General features: G+C 57.8%; 2 protein-coding genes across 5 annotated transcripts; both read left to right on the plus strand.

The window, feature by feature from the left end:
- The first annotated feature begins 593 nt into the window (after nt 1-593).
- On the plus strand, nt 594-8,229 carry LOC140898528 (2'-5'-oligoadenylate synthase 1-like). Of its 4 annotated transcripts, none has more exons than XM_073312426.2 (7): nt 594-675; nt 1,438-2,206; nt 3,821-4,109; nt 5,576-5,751; nt 6,021-6,271; nt 6,895-7,042; nt 7,829-8,229. In XM_073312426.2, exons 2-7 carry the CDS (start codon nt 2,012-2,014, stop codon nt 7,973-7,975), a joined length of 1,206 nt encoding a protein of 401 aa, XP_073168527.2. In that variant the 5' UTR covers nt 594-675; nt 1,438-2,011; the 3' UTR covers nt 7,976-8,229. The 4 variants fall into 4 exon arrangements, with proteins under 4 accessions (XP_073168527.2, XP_073168529.2, XP_073168530.2 ...); XM_073312428.2 differs by having other exon boundaries at nt 617-675; nt 1,913-2,206; XM_073312429.2 differs by lacking the exon at nt 594-675 and adding an exon at nt 680-733 and having other exon boundaries at nt 1,913-2,206.
- Nucleotides 8,230-10,286: 2,057 nt separating this feature from the next.
- Nucleotides 10,287-12,815, plus strand: ISG15 (ISG15 ubiquitin like modifier). The gene is made up of 2 exons (XM_073312430.1): nt 10,287-10,497; nt 11,359-12,815. The coding sequence occupies exons 1-2, from the start codon at nt 10,495-10,497 to the stop codon at nt 11,851-11,853; spliced, it is 498 nt and encodes a 165-aa protein (XP_073168531.1). The 5' UTR covers nt 10,287-10,494; the 3' UTR covers nt 11,854-12,815.
- The last annotated feature ends 463 nt before the right edge of the window (nt 12,816-13,278 follow it).

The following is a 13,278-nucleotide window of genomic DNA, read 5'->3' on the forward strand; positions in this document are numbered from 1 at the left end:
AGTATCCTGTCTTCTGACAGTGGCCAGTGCCAGGTGCCCAGAACAGGGAATTGGGGGGTTTATTAGACAACAGGAACATGGTCTAATACAGGAAAACAGGAACATGGTCTCCTGCTACCCCCCCCCCCCCGTCCGGGGTCCTTTAAATCCCCACCTGAGCCCTGCTGCTGAAGCCCTGGGGTAGCGGCGGCAGGTCTCCGGAGGGGATTTAAAGGGCCGGGACGGTAGCGGGGGCTGGAGCCCCGGAGCCCTTTAAATCCCCGACGGAGCCCGGCCGCCGCTACCCCAGGGCTCAGGCAGCAGGGCCCAGGCGGGGATTTAAAGGGCTCGGGGTTCCAGCAGCCGCTACCACAGCGGAGCCCCAGGCCCTTTAAAGCTCTGCCAGAGCCCAGAGCCCCAGGGTAGCGGTGGCAGCTGGGAGCCCCCAGGGCTCCTCAGTGATTTAAAGGGTCCAGGGCTCCGCTGCAGCAGCTGGAGCCCTGGGCCCTTTAAATTGCCCCCGGGCTCCCAGCCACCTCTGCAGCTGGCAGCTCGGGGGTGATTTAAAGGGCCCCAGGCTCCCAGCTGCCACTACTGCAGCTGGAGCCCTGGCCCTTTAAATCTTGGGCCTGGGGATTTAAGGCTACGCCTCTTCCGGTTACAGCCACATCCTCTGCTCAGGACTCCAGGGTAGCGGTAAGTCCTCTAACTTACTTTCACCCCTGGCTGAAGGGTTGGAGAACAAAGGAATCAGGTGACTTCCTGTCCCGGGAAAGGGACAAAGCCCAGGGGAGGAGGGGCTGGAGGGAGTTTCAGTTTGGGGCTGGCTGGGGATGTGGAGTGAGGTACAGACGTGGTTGTCTGGCTCACTGCCCCCCAGAATGGACCCAGCTGAGGGGTCCGGTTCTCTGCACCTGCAAGCTCTGTTTTAAACCATGTTCCTGTCGTCTAATAAACCCCCTGTTTTACTGGCTGGCTGAGAGTCACGTCTGACTGTGGAGTTGGGGGGCAGGACCCTCTGGCTTCCCCAGGACCCTGCCTGGGCGGACTCGCTGTGGGAAGCACACGGAGGGGCAGAGGATGCTGAATGCTCTGGGGTCAGACCCAGGAAGGTGGAAGCTGTGTGAGCTGTGTGTCATGCAGACAGGCTGCTCCCAGAAAGGAGACTTCCCCAGAGTCCTGCCTGGCTTTGTAGGGAGCAGTTCCAGAGCATCGCCTGGGGACTCTGTGACACTCCGTACCCCACTTTTTGACAAAGGTGGGCATTTTTGTCCCATTTGCTCTTGTCGACTGATCAAGTTGGCAAGAGCAAATGGGACAAAGGTCTACTTCTGCCAAAAAAGTCAGGAGGGCCAGGACAGGGCTTAAAAAAGGGACTGTCCTGGCCAAAACGGGACCTATGATCACTCTCCTCCTTATGCACCAGCAACAGGCTGATTTGCTAAATTCTGGTTCCAGGGCCAGTCAGTGACTCCTGCGCAAGCCCTGGGAGGGGAATGCAGGAGGAGGAGAGGACAGAGTTTGGCCTGCGGACCCTGGATTACTGGTGATGATGCAGGAGGTGGAAAAACAGGGAAGGACTGTCAGAATCCAGCTGGCCTGGAACCATCTGCAACTTGCGAAGTGAAACCATGTGATCTGAAATCACTGAGACACAGTAACAGTGGATCTGCACGTTTACCCTGCCAGGGCTATGCATGCCGAGCAGCAGACAGGACAGCTGAGCCCAGCACAAGAGCAGTTCTGGGAAGGCAGCCAGAGATTCCAGTTTACAGCTAGGAAGCGGGGCATAGGGCAGTGGGCTCCAAAGCATTCCTGGGCACGCAGCAGCCTGGGAGAAAAGAAACTGATCAGAGAGCTGAGGAAGTGAAAGGAGGCGAGGCCTCTATGCAGCAACCAACCCTCTGCACCTGCTGTTCCCCTCCCTGCCCAGGGCCTGTTGCAGTCCAGAAGGAGCAAGAGACGGTCCCTCTCTGCCAGGGGCACACACAGGCTAGTCCCGTCCTCAGTAGCCCTTGTTGTTCGCCTCCTCATGTGGCTCAACCAGAGCATGGGGCTCTACCAGATGCCAGCTGAGGAACTCGATACATTCATCACCAACAACCTGCAGCCCAACCAAGTTTTCAAGATGCAGATCAGCACAGCCATTAACACAATCTTCCTATTTCTGACCCAAAACTGCTTCAGAAACTCTGGCTCTGCCATGCGGGTGCTGAAGGTGGTTAAGGTGAGTGATGGAGATGGGGTGCACAGACCCTGCCTCTCCAGGTATTGGGGGGACTGGGAAGGGGAGGGGGAACAGTCCAGGAGGTGAATGTTCTCAATGGTGATCAGCATACAGCTAGGGTGATGCTGTTGTAAATCAGGGCGGAGGGTCGGGGACCCCTCTGCCTGTGTCTGAGGAAGGGGTGAGCGAGCGGGGAGGTGGGGCTAGTTCCCAGGTGCAGGACCCCAGTGTGGGGAAATGGGGGACAGACAGTCACTGTCAGTATTTGTGCAGGGCTGTGTCTGGGGAGAGCCAGAGGGCAGGCAAAATATCTGCTGAATGGCCCTTCCCTTAGCGAGACCCCCCAACCGATGGCCCCCTGGGACATGGGGCTCGGGGTCTGGCATTTGGGGCTGCAGTGCATCGGGCAGGGGATGATGCCAGAGTCAAGGGTGGAGAATGACCCTGGCGAAAACTGGAAAACCCGAATTTGCACTAAAATCACTGTTTGGTCACTCTGGCTATGGGGTAAGACAGTGGCCTCCCAGCCTGGGGGAGGGGAGCAGAGTCACTTTTAGGGTGATTGTTAGTCTCACCTGGGCTCTTGCCCCCACTCCAGCCCCTCCCCCCCAGCTGTTTCTTTTGATCCCACATACCCCAGCTGGGCCCCTTGCCATCAGTCTGGCCAGCCCCCAACCAGGGTGGGAGGCCCCAGGGCCCAGCAATACATCACATCCAGAGAATCTCTCTGTCAAATTCTTTTTGCAAACTTGCAGAGCTGCGTGCACTGAAGAAGTTGGAAACACGCAGCTCAGGCCACGTGAGCAATGCAGCATGCGACCCGCTAGTGTAAGGGCAGTTAACAACACGAGTGACCCGTTATAAAGCTGGGGGCAGGGTGGGTGTGTTTAGATCACCCCTGAGCCCCCTCCCAGCTGGGCACACTGCTGCGCCTGCCACCCCTCTGCGGTGCTTGCACATGGTCTCCTCCATGCTTTTAACAAGTGAGGTCGGGTTGGCCCCTTCCAGAGACATGTAGGGGTCCAAACAAAAATAACTCATTTTTGCCAGCCCTCTTCAGGCTAAAATGGTTCTTCCCCCACTGGGGACCCCTCCCTGGAAGCCCTGGCCTGGGCCCTTAAATAACGACTGGTACCAACACTGGGCCTCCAGCCCCACCAATGCTAGATCACCCAGGCCTCGTCCTTTACCAGATTTTCCCTCCCAGACCACTTTACCTCCCATTGGGGAGCAGTTACTCATGTGAGTCGCCGTCTGAAGTCAAATGAAGAATTGACTAAGGGCCTGAATCTATGGGAGGAACGTGGCTGAGGTCCATGGTGTAAAACCCCTGTGACTGAGACCAGAATCAGCCCTAACTCTTGAGGAAGCCCCTTTTCCCTGCTCCACCGATGCTCAGTCCCAAGGCTAGGACTCAGTTTGCCATAGCCACCGGCCAAAACCACATCAGCTAGGCCCTGATCCCATTCGTGAGTGAGCGGTGGGATGTCCCACAGGGGGTGTCTCCAGGGTGGCCCTGGGAGCAGCTCCTCCAGGTGGGTGGGCCACAGCTGAGCTCTCTGTGGAAGGACTCAGTGGGACCTCTCTCTCTCTGTCTCTTGCTTTCTCCTCCAGGCCGGCTCGTCAGGGAAGGGCACGGCCCTGAAAGACGTCTCCGATGTGGACCTCGTTGTGTTTGTCAGCAAGATTACAGATTTCCGGGCCCTGAAAGCAGAACGGAAAAAAATCATTGCTGAAATCCAGACAAGGCTGGAGGAATGCAGAGGGTCCCTGGGAAAAGACCTAGTGCTGAGCATTAAGAAAACAAAGTGGGAGAACCCCCGTGTGCTCACTTTTACCCTAACATCTAATACCATGGGGGAGCATATTGATTTTGATGTGCTGCCAGCTTTCGACGCCCTAGGTAAGATGCACTGTTTTGGACTCCCAGGGCAGGGGCCGTGTTTCTCAATGACTGTCTAGTCTCTCTCGATTCCCACAGCACATTGCCAGAGCTCTTGCTACTTTCGAGATAGCGATGGCTCCATGTTCTCTGGGGTGTGCTGGGTTGTAAGCACGTGATACCAGGAGATTTTAAGGGGAATCTCATGGCCAAACTTCCCCACTATGATTTGCAAACGTATCTCACGTGTCTAGCTTTGCAGGTGTAAATTCACATGGATGTTTAAGTGCATGGATATGCCTCACCCACTGGTCAGTGTGGTTATGGCTTCCCCTCTGTATCCACTCCACAGAGCAGAGGAGTCGCTTGCTGTACGTTTTAGCTTTAGCTCACACTGTACCGTGCTTGTAGGTCTGCAGGACCCCAGTTCAATCCCAGGTCAAGAAGGCGGCCATCACACATGCATACCCTATGCACACCTGATCTCCTCCTTGTGCACAAGCCCTCATCAAAAGAAAGCACCATCCAGGGAGTGTGTTTCCTGTACCTCCCCTAAACTGCTTCTCTTCCTCTCGCTTGTCCTGCCCACCTGTGATTCAGAATAGAGGCACCAGCTAATAGCAAGGGGGGGGATTTTTAGTCACTGTTTAAATTTAACCATTCAGGAGCAAGCAAGCAGCATTTGGCCTTAGGGAAGAGCCTTATCTGAATGACTCCCAGGACTTTCAGAGAGAGTGGAGCCACATGCAGCAGGCTACTCAAAGCTTCAAGCACTCGCTCAGCTCAGTGGGAACTAGGGGCCAAGTGTGAGGGGCAATGCATGGCCGGGGGAGGATCAGGATTACAATCTAGACCCAGCTAATGGCTAGCACTCCCAGCCCAACTCTCCTTGGTCCCGCTGCCACATCCGGCTGCTTTCTGGTGACAGTGCCCTCCAGTCCACCTGCCCATCTCGCCCCCCACCCCACGAGAGCCGCTCATCACCTCAGAACTACTCTGATCTGCCAACAGGCCTGAGGGGCCTCCAGAAACAATCATCACAAGCTGCATGAATTCTCTGGGCCCACCGCAGCTGTGCCAGCCAAGGGTGACATGCTGGGCCACGCCCCAGCCAGGCTGAGCAGGCAGGCCAAGGACACACCTGGCAGGGGCCCGCAGTGAGGATCTGCCTCTGCCAGGATGGAGTCTGGCCCCTTCACTTTCCCTTTCCTTTCAAAAATCTTGAAAAAAACAATCTGAGGTGGGAGTGAGCAGAATGAAGTGTATCCTTCTGCCACGCAAAATAGTTCCTATGGGAAGGGGAAGAGAAACTCGCAGGGAAAGGTCAGGAGCCAATGAGCACTGGGTCTGTGATTGCAACGCCAGGCCCCACTCGGAGTAGTGGGCACAGGGAGCGAGGTGGGGAGTGGCCATGCCACCCACAGCACTTGGGTACACACAGTGTTTAGCTACCCATGGCCTACACGCCTGTGTTCGTTCTCTGCTAGGCCAGCTGTACAGAGGCTATAAACCCGACCCCGAGGTGTACGTCAGGCTGATGAAGAGCGATCCCGAAGGGAGCGAGTTCTCCCCCTGCTTCACCGAGCTGCAGAGGAATTTCGTCATGGCTCTCCCCACCAAACTGAAGAGTCTGATCCGCCTGGTGAAACACTGGTACAAACAGGTACAGCAGCCGCACTGGCTCCCCACAGCCCCCCTGCAGCTCTCGGGGGACAGAGTTATGCTGGGAATATGCAGCTGGAGGCCCGGCAGACACCAAGGTACCCCGGAGAGGGCCCTGTTGTCGGGAGCTCCCCCTGCTCCAGCTCTGCCTCCTCCCCCCTGTCTCCCAGACCTTCCCACCTTTTCTGAGTGGATTTCGGGGTATGAATTAGGCGTGAATGAGGGTTTGTTGCCTGTCGGTCTAACCTCTGTTCCTTTTGTCCACCCCAGTATGTCCTTCCTCACAAAAAGAAGCTGGGGCGGGAAGAGTCCCTGCCCCCCCAGTACGCGCTGGAGCTCCTGTCTGTCTATGCCTGGGAAAGAGGGGGCAGGGGTCCAGCCTTCAACATGGCCGAGGGCTTCCGGACGGTGCTGGAGCTGATCCGGCAGCATGCCCAACTCTGTGTCTATTGGACCATCAACTACGGCTTTGAGAATGAAACCCTGGGATGGTATCTGAAGTATCAGCTCTATAAATCCAGGTGCCTGCAAACACCACCGCACCCTTGTGTGTGCATCCCGGCTCCCTGTCCCCGTGGCAATGTGACCCCCCCCATGCACAGCTGGGGGCAGGGCGCTACCTTTGTGTGTGAAACTCACCGCTGATGACCCAGACACAGCACCCTGGGGGCAAGAAGAAGGCGAGAAGCCCCAGCGTGAAGTGGGGCAGGGCTTTAATGCTCTGAATGGCCAAGATACCCTAGGCAGTGGCAATAATTATTAGCACACAATGTGTGGGAGACGCTGGGGAAGTGGAACTGGTGAAGGAGGGAATTGGACGGACTCAGTCTTCATTCTGCCAAGGTGGGTGGGGTCCGAGAGACACTCGGGGTCTGAGAGAACGGAGAGAGCCAGGCCTTAGAGCTCAGGGCTAGGCAAGGGCTGGCAGAGAGCAGCTAAAGCAAATGAAGAAGGTCTGTGACGTCTGGCCAGGTGGCAGCAGCCATTAACTAGCCGCACTGTGCCCTAGGAAGACCAGACGGGAGCTTAGCAGGACAGAGCCGGAGGGGTCAGGCAGCAGGGTTATGCCCAGCTGGACTGCAGCACCCCGTCTCTGCCCGGCTGGAGTCTGCACCGTGACTCTTTGTGTCTCCCTGAATTTCAGGCCCATCATCCTGGACCCGGCAGATCCAACGGGGATCGTGGGGCACGGGAGCCGCTGGGACCTGGTTGCACAGGAGGCTGAGCGCTGCTGTGCCCAGCAATGCTGCTGGAAGCGCAATGGATCCCCGGTTCAGCCCTGGAATGTGCCGGTGAGGGCAGGATTTCCTGCAGTGGCTCATATTGTGTCTAACGGTAAAACAGCCCAGCCCATTGGGCATCCCCTCCCGTGCACTGGAGGGGGTAGGGTAGCCCAGCGCCCTGCTCCATCTCCCTACCGCAGCACGGCTGGCCCCGGCCAGGAGGAATGCCCCCTCCCTTCAAGAGAGAGACAGCAATTGCATTTGATGCCTCTGTGGCCCTCAGTGGTCTCTCCTCACTGCGCCAGCAGTCGCTGACCTGCCCGTCTGTCCGACTCTGGGGCTTCGGTGTGTCTGGTGCTCTGTTATGGGGGCTTCGCTCTGCCCTACTGAGTCGCACAAAGCAGTGTGCACAGAAACTGCACTGGGCTCCTTCCCTTGACTCCTCCCAGACAAGCCCCGTTGGCTGGGGGAGGCCAGGGGCCCCTCACTTCAGACTCTCCTGGGTCTTCCCAGCAATTCAGCTGTACCATGCACTATGGTTGCCGGGGTTCCCTTGTGCCCCCATCTCCCTCCTTTCCCAGCTCACACAGTAGTGAGTGCTTGATATGACCTAGACTGGTAGGGCTGGGGGCTCGGGCTTGGGTGGAGCAGCCTTGTGGTGTGGTCAGGAGGGGACACCTGAAATGTCAAGACTAATTATTCCTTGAGAAAACAATCGTGCAAATCCTTAATTGTGCCCGTATTACAAGGGTCCATGGTGGCAGCCACAGGGACCTGGCTGCTCCCGGAGCCCCCACCTAAGGGCAATTTGTCTGGAAAGCAGTAACCCGCCAACTCTGTGTTTCCCTATTTCAGTTGCAGCAGACATGGAGAGCAGCTGAAGGAGATGATTTTGATCTGCAGTCTCGGACTACGGACAAAGAATACCCCATCACTGAGAACCAGATGTTTGCAAATGGTAGCCATGCTGCAGAGGAGGAATCCTACTGCACGCTCCTCTGACAGCTGCCTCTCAGCCCCCGACCCTGTCAGGAGCCCTCCCTGGGGCAGGGCGGGCATTACTGGAGAGGTCTCTCCCTGCTCTGCAACTTCCTCCTTTCAGAAAATGGCCCCCAGGAGCCGGTTGAGGACTAGCCCTGACAGGACGTGACCAATCGGCTCGTGCTCTGTGCTCCCCCAGCTCCCTTCCCCCTCCCTGCTTTCTCTCCTTTCTTGTATTTTTATTGTTCTCTTAATCAGAAATAAAGGTCACTTGATGGGAAAGCAGGGACGTGCTCTTTTTATGTGGAAAAGCCGGGTGGTGATGGTGTATGATCTGGCAAGAGCTCAGCTTGTCTTCCTGATGCCAGGCACCTCTGGGAACGAAGCTGAGCATCTTTTTACCTGTAATTCAGCACATTTACCTGGAACCCCCAAGAGTATTGAACATGGGAAGCCACAATGCCCTTCTTACTGGTCATTTGCCAGTAGTAAGCTTAATTTGTGCCGGGGCTTGTCAGGGCTGACCCCCAGCACCTCTGGGCTGAGCAGTTCAGGCCGTTCAGAGCCTTGGGCCCCGCTGGGCCTGGCCATTCAGAGCCTTGGGCCCCGCTGGACTTGCCACATCAGTTATGGAAGTAAAATAATTGCTTGATCCCCAACACCTCTTTCCTTACAAATGAAGCCCTGCACTGGCCAGAGCAGACCTGCCCCTCAAGGTCTGGGATTTCCTAGCTGTCTAAGGGTGCAGTGAACATTTCTTGTCCCTGCAATTTTATGACTGCATAATCCCACGTGATACTGTCCTTTCCATTGATGTGATTAATTCCTCTGTGACAATCAAACATACTTTAACTCTGTGTCCAGTTAACCTGTCTATGGGCCACCTAGGCTGTGATGGGGCTGTCCACCACTGAGGGCAGTAGTGCCTAGTGGTCAGCCCATCCACCACCTGGCATGGCTCTTTAAGGGTTTGGAAGGGTCCAGTAGAGATACATATCAAGCCGTAAGGGTCCTGGGAATGAACAGTGCTTGAGGAAGGAACCTGGCAGAGAAGCTAGGGCAAGGCTCCCCTCTCACCCAGCCAAGCGGGAAGACGTTGGGAGCTGGGGAGCAGCATGAAGGCTGCCTTGTCCCACCCTCATGGCAGGCAGGCGCTGGAGAAGGCTGCTCTGCGGAGCCCTACAAAGGGGAAGGCTACTTGGCAAGGGCGTTCAGCTGGAGGGAGCTGGCAAAAGCCTTGCAGCCAACCTAAGTCATAATGGGAGCCACCAGGGAAAAGGCCAGGGAGGGACCCGCTGCTTTAAGGCGATTTGGGCTGGCTGTCCAAAGCCAAAGAGGCTGGCTCCGTGGCAGGGCTGAGGGAAGCTCCTGCTCGGCGAAGGGAAGGACTGACTAGTTGCAGGCAGGAGCTAGGGGAGTTATTCATCGCAGCCCAGGTGCTGCAAGCTAGGCTGGGAGCCGCAGATAGGGATGGCTGTCACTGCCAGAGAAGTGGTGAGGAACCAAAGATCCCAGGTGGGGAGAGCAGCATCCAGAGGTCTGGGGACAGATGTCAACAAGCTGGGCAGAAGGTGGGAGCGGCCCAGGGAAAATGGTGGCACTCCCAGCCCAACTCTCCTAGGCCCCATGGCTCACACTGCTCCCTGACCCACACTGCTTCCCACACCTCCACCTGACATGCACCACTCCCTGACCCACACTGCCCCATGGCTCACGCTGATTCCCGCCCCTCACTGCTCCCCACACGGCCCCCGGCACATGCCCTCCCTGACCCACACCACCCCGCTACACGCACTGCTCCCTGGCTCCCTGCTCCCTACACTGCCTTCTAACCTGCTCTGCTTCCTGACCCACACGGCTCCCCACATCATCCCTGGAACTGTCTGAGCCCCTCCTGACCCTGGCTGTGCTGCCAGCTCACTGCTGTCTTGTGGCAGGGAATTCCACAGGTTAATGCGCCACTGCGTTAAAACAAAACACCCCCAGGTCTTTTCCCCTGTTAGTATTTATAACATCGTTATGGTTGATTAAACACTGAGCCAACTCCTCCTGCTGACACCCGGAGAGCCTCAGTGGCTGCGAGCTGGGGGTGCATGGGGGCCAAGGGGAGCACAATTTGAGTCCCGGAGTTATTTTATTTTCTGAAGTCGAGATGCATCCAGCCCCTACATTTGGATCCAGACCCGGATCACATCCCAAAGGGCTCAGTGTATGGCCCTGGCCCAATGCCGGGTCCGGGTCCCTGGCCCCCCTGTGACCGCCAGGGGCTGGGTTCGCTTCCCCAGGGGAATCCCCATGGGTCCGGGTCCCTTCCCCCATCGCTTCCCAGTTTCGTTTCTCCGCGGCGCAGGAGCGGGGGGCGGGGGAAGGAAACCGAAACCCAGCGGCCGAGGCTGGTTTTGATTCTCCGTGCGGTCCCCGGGTGACCCGCGGGCGGCGGCCGGGCTATAAAGGAGGAGCCGGCGGCGGAGCCGGGCAGAGCTGATCGGGCTGGAACTCGGGACGCTGCGGAACCAGGGAGACCCCGGCAGGCTGCGGACATGGTGAGGCTCGGGCCGGGGCCGGGGCCCGCAGGGAGGAGCTCGGGGGTCGCTCTGCACGTTCCTGGCTCCGGGGGAGGGCAGCGCGGCAGCTCGGGACCGGAGCCCCCCGGGGTCTCCTGTCCGCTGGAGCCCCACCCTCCGGCCCGGGTGCGTGTTTTGGGGGGACCCCGAGCGCGGTAGCATGCCCCCCGCCCCTGCTGCCGGCTGCATGCCCCGCGCCGAGCCGGTAGCAGGGCAGGGACCGATCGGCACTTCCCAAGGTCCCTGGGCACAGGAAAGGCAGCTGCCGCCTGTATTTACCGCCCCCCTCCAGCCCCTGGTCTCCGCTAAGCTGCCCCTTTGTTAGTGACCCGACAGCCCTTGGGGAGCCCCCTGACCGGGGCGGGAGCATAGCAGTCTGAGCCCATCTGCCCTGAGCACCCCTTGCCCCTGGGACAGCCTCTGAGCGCTGGCTAGTGCACCCAAGCCAGGACCCGGCTCCGAGGGGGGCAGACCAGCCAGCCCAGTGAGCAGCCTCATCCCTCGACTGCCCTTTTGGGGGTGCTGGGTTTGGGCCCCTGTTAATGCCATGAAAAGGGATCTGGTGAGTGTTCACTGAGCCCAGCAGGCCTGAGCCCTCCTGTGCTGGCACGGATGCTGGTGTGATCATCACCGTGCTGACTGGGACGCATTTCCCTGCATGTTGTACTGGGGTAATGACTGCACCAGGTGCCAGGCACTGGAAGGGTGTATAGGGGTTTGACAGGATATGGAGAAGGTAACAAGCCCCAACCTGCTTCCCTCTCGGGGGTCTGAGTCCCTGAGGGATGGACGTCTGGGCTCCCCCTCGGTTCTGACCACTCTGGGCCCTCTCCTCCCCAGGCCCTGTGGCTCAGCGTGAAGCTGCTGACCGGCGAGATGCACAGCTTGGAGGTCACCAGCACTATGACCGTCTCGGCTTTCAAGGCCCAGATTGCCAAGAAGACAGGGGTGTCCCCGTACCAGCAGAAGTTGGCCTGCCAGAACGGGGCCTATGTGGAGCTGCGTGATGGCTCCCGGCTCTCCGACTACCAGCTCAAGCCCGGAGACATCGTCCTGTTGATGGTACAGAACGAGGAGCCCATCACCCTCTTCGTGAAGAATGACAAGGGCAGGACCAGCACCTACACTGTCCTCCCCTCCGACGGGGTCACCCAGTTCAAGGGGCGGGTCCAGCAGCAGGAGAACATCCAGCAGGAGCAGTTCTGGCTCAGCTTTGAGGGGAAACCGCTCGAGGACGGCCACAAGCTGGGAGACTACAACATCGCCCCCCACTGCACCATCTTCCTGCACCTGCGTCTGCGGGGGGGGCTGAGCCCCAGGGTCCAGCCTTCCTGACTTTCCTGCTCCCGTCCTCTTTTCCTAGATAGACCTTAGTGTCCCAAACATCGTATGCTAGCTTTGGACTCTCGGATGTGAAGCTGTGACTGGCTCCAGCACTGGCTGGGGTGGGGGGTGATGCAGAAGACTGGGAGAGGGTCCCAGGGAGAGTGAGCATCACGTTGACGCTGGGTTGCCCACAGTATTCGCACCCCATTGTGCATGTGCTCACCCTGGTGCTGCTCTCTCCAGCTCCTCATCCCTCCATGAATCCTGTTCCAGTGCAGCATGGTCCCGCTGTGCCAGGCTATGTGACTGACCTGGGCCGTGCAGAGCGACTCCGTTCCTTCCAGGGGGCACAGTGGGGCTCCTTACAACATGGTGGAAATCTCTCCTGCAGGAGGTTTGCTCAGTTAGCTCCTACATGTGAATGACACCCCCCTCCCCCAGGTCTGTGGTGCCATGTGTCTAGCGAGTTGTTTCCTTGCGACAGGTGTTTGCTCTGGTTCCCTGGCAGTGCTGTGGGTGAGGGTGTGGATTCAGCAGACGCTAACCCTAGCGGAAGAGTGCGCTGGCCACTCCCTTTGTCACCAGTTGAATTCAGGTGTGAAGCTTGGATGCCAACATCACAAGAAGATCCAGGACAACCACCTGCCCTGCCTCTTCAGGGGCTGTGCAGCTGCTTCCTGGGATGTCACATTGGGGGTGGGGCTTGAGTGAATAATTTTGCTGTGGGGTGGGGCTAAGGCTGTAATGACCACTGGGGGTAGTGGCCTGTGAAGAAACAAAGGAACCGGCCTGATTAGACTCTGCAATTGGCAGTCAGGATTTCCGTCTTTTTTGTGACAAGATAGTATTTGTGTGTTCTGAACTGTGACTGGAGGACTCAGTCTGTGATTGTATTGCACACTAGGGCACTTTGCTATGTAAATGCATGATAATGATGATCTAATAGGATCAATAAACAGGTTTCCTCAAAACTGCCCTGTTCCTGAGTCCTTTCTTTTCTCTGCTGACTCTGATCCATGCTGGTAAACCCTTCCAGGTGATCCACCCCTGTGCACTGAGCCAAGCTCTTACCCTCATGCCCCCAAACACTGGCCTCATCCTGAGAAGAGAGGAGGACACCCCCAGACCAGCCAGCTGTGCTGCCCTTTGGATGAGGGAGAAAGGAATTACAGCTGAGGCGTATAGAAGGTTTCCAGCTCGGGTTGGCCATATTCCTGGAGGTTTCATCACGTGACAGAATCTTTAATTCCTGGAGACTCCAAGACAATCCTGGAGGGCTGGCAACACGACTGAAGTAGCTCTCACGGGAGCTGGCTCAGAGTTTGAACCCCAGCCCCACGCTCCTAAAGCAAGAGCTAGCGCTCTAGGCCATTGGCATCAAGCATTTAGCTTGGGGCCCGGCTCCACCCCGAGGCCTTCCCTCTGGCTCACAGC

Source organism: Lepidochelys kempii, chromosome 15 (genome assembly GCF_965140285.1).
Source record: "Lepidochelys kempii isolate rLepKem1 chromosome 15, rLepKem1.hap1, whole genome shotgun sequence".
Lineage (NCBI taxonomy): Eukaryota > Metazoa > Chordata > Testudines > Cheloniidae > Lepidochelys > Lepidochelys kempii.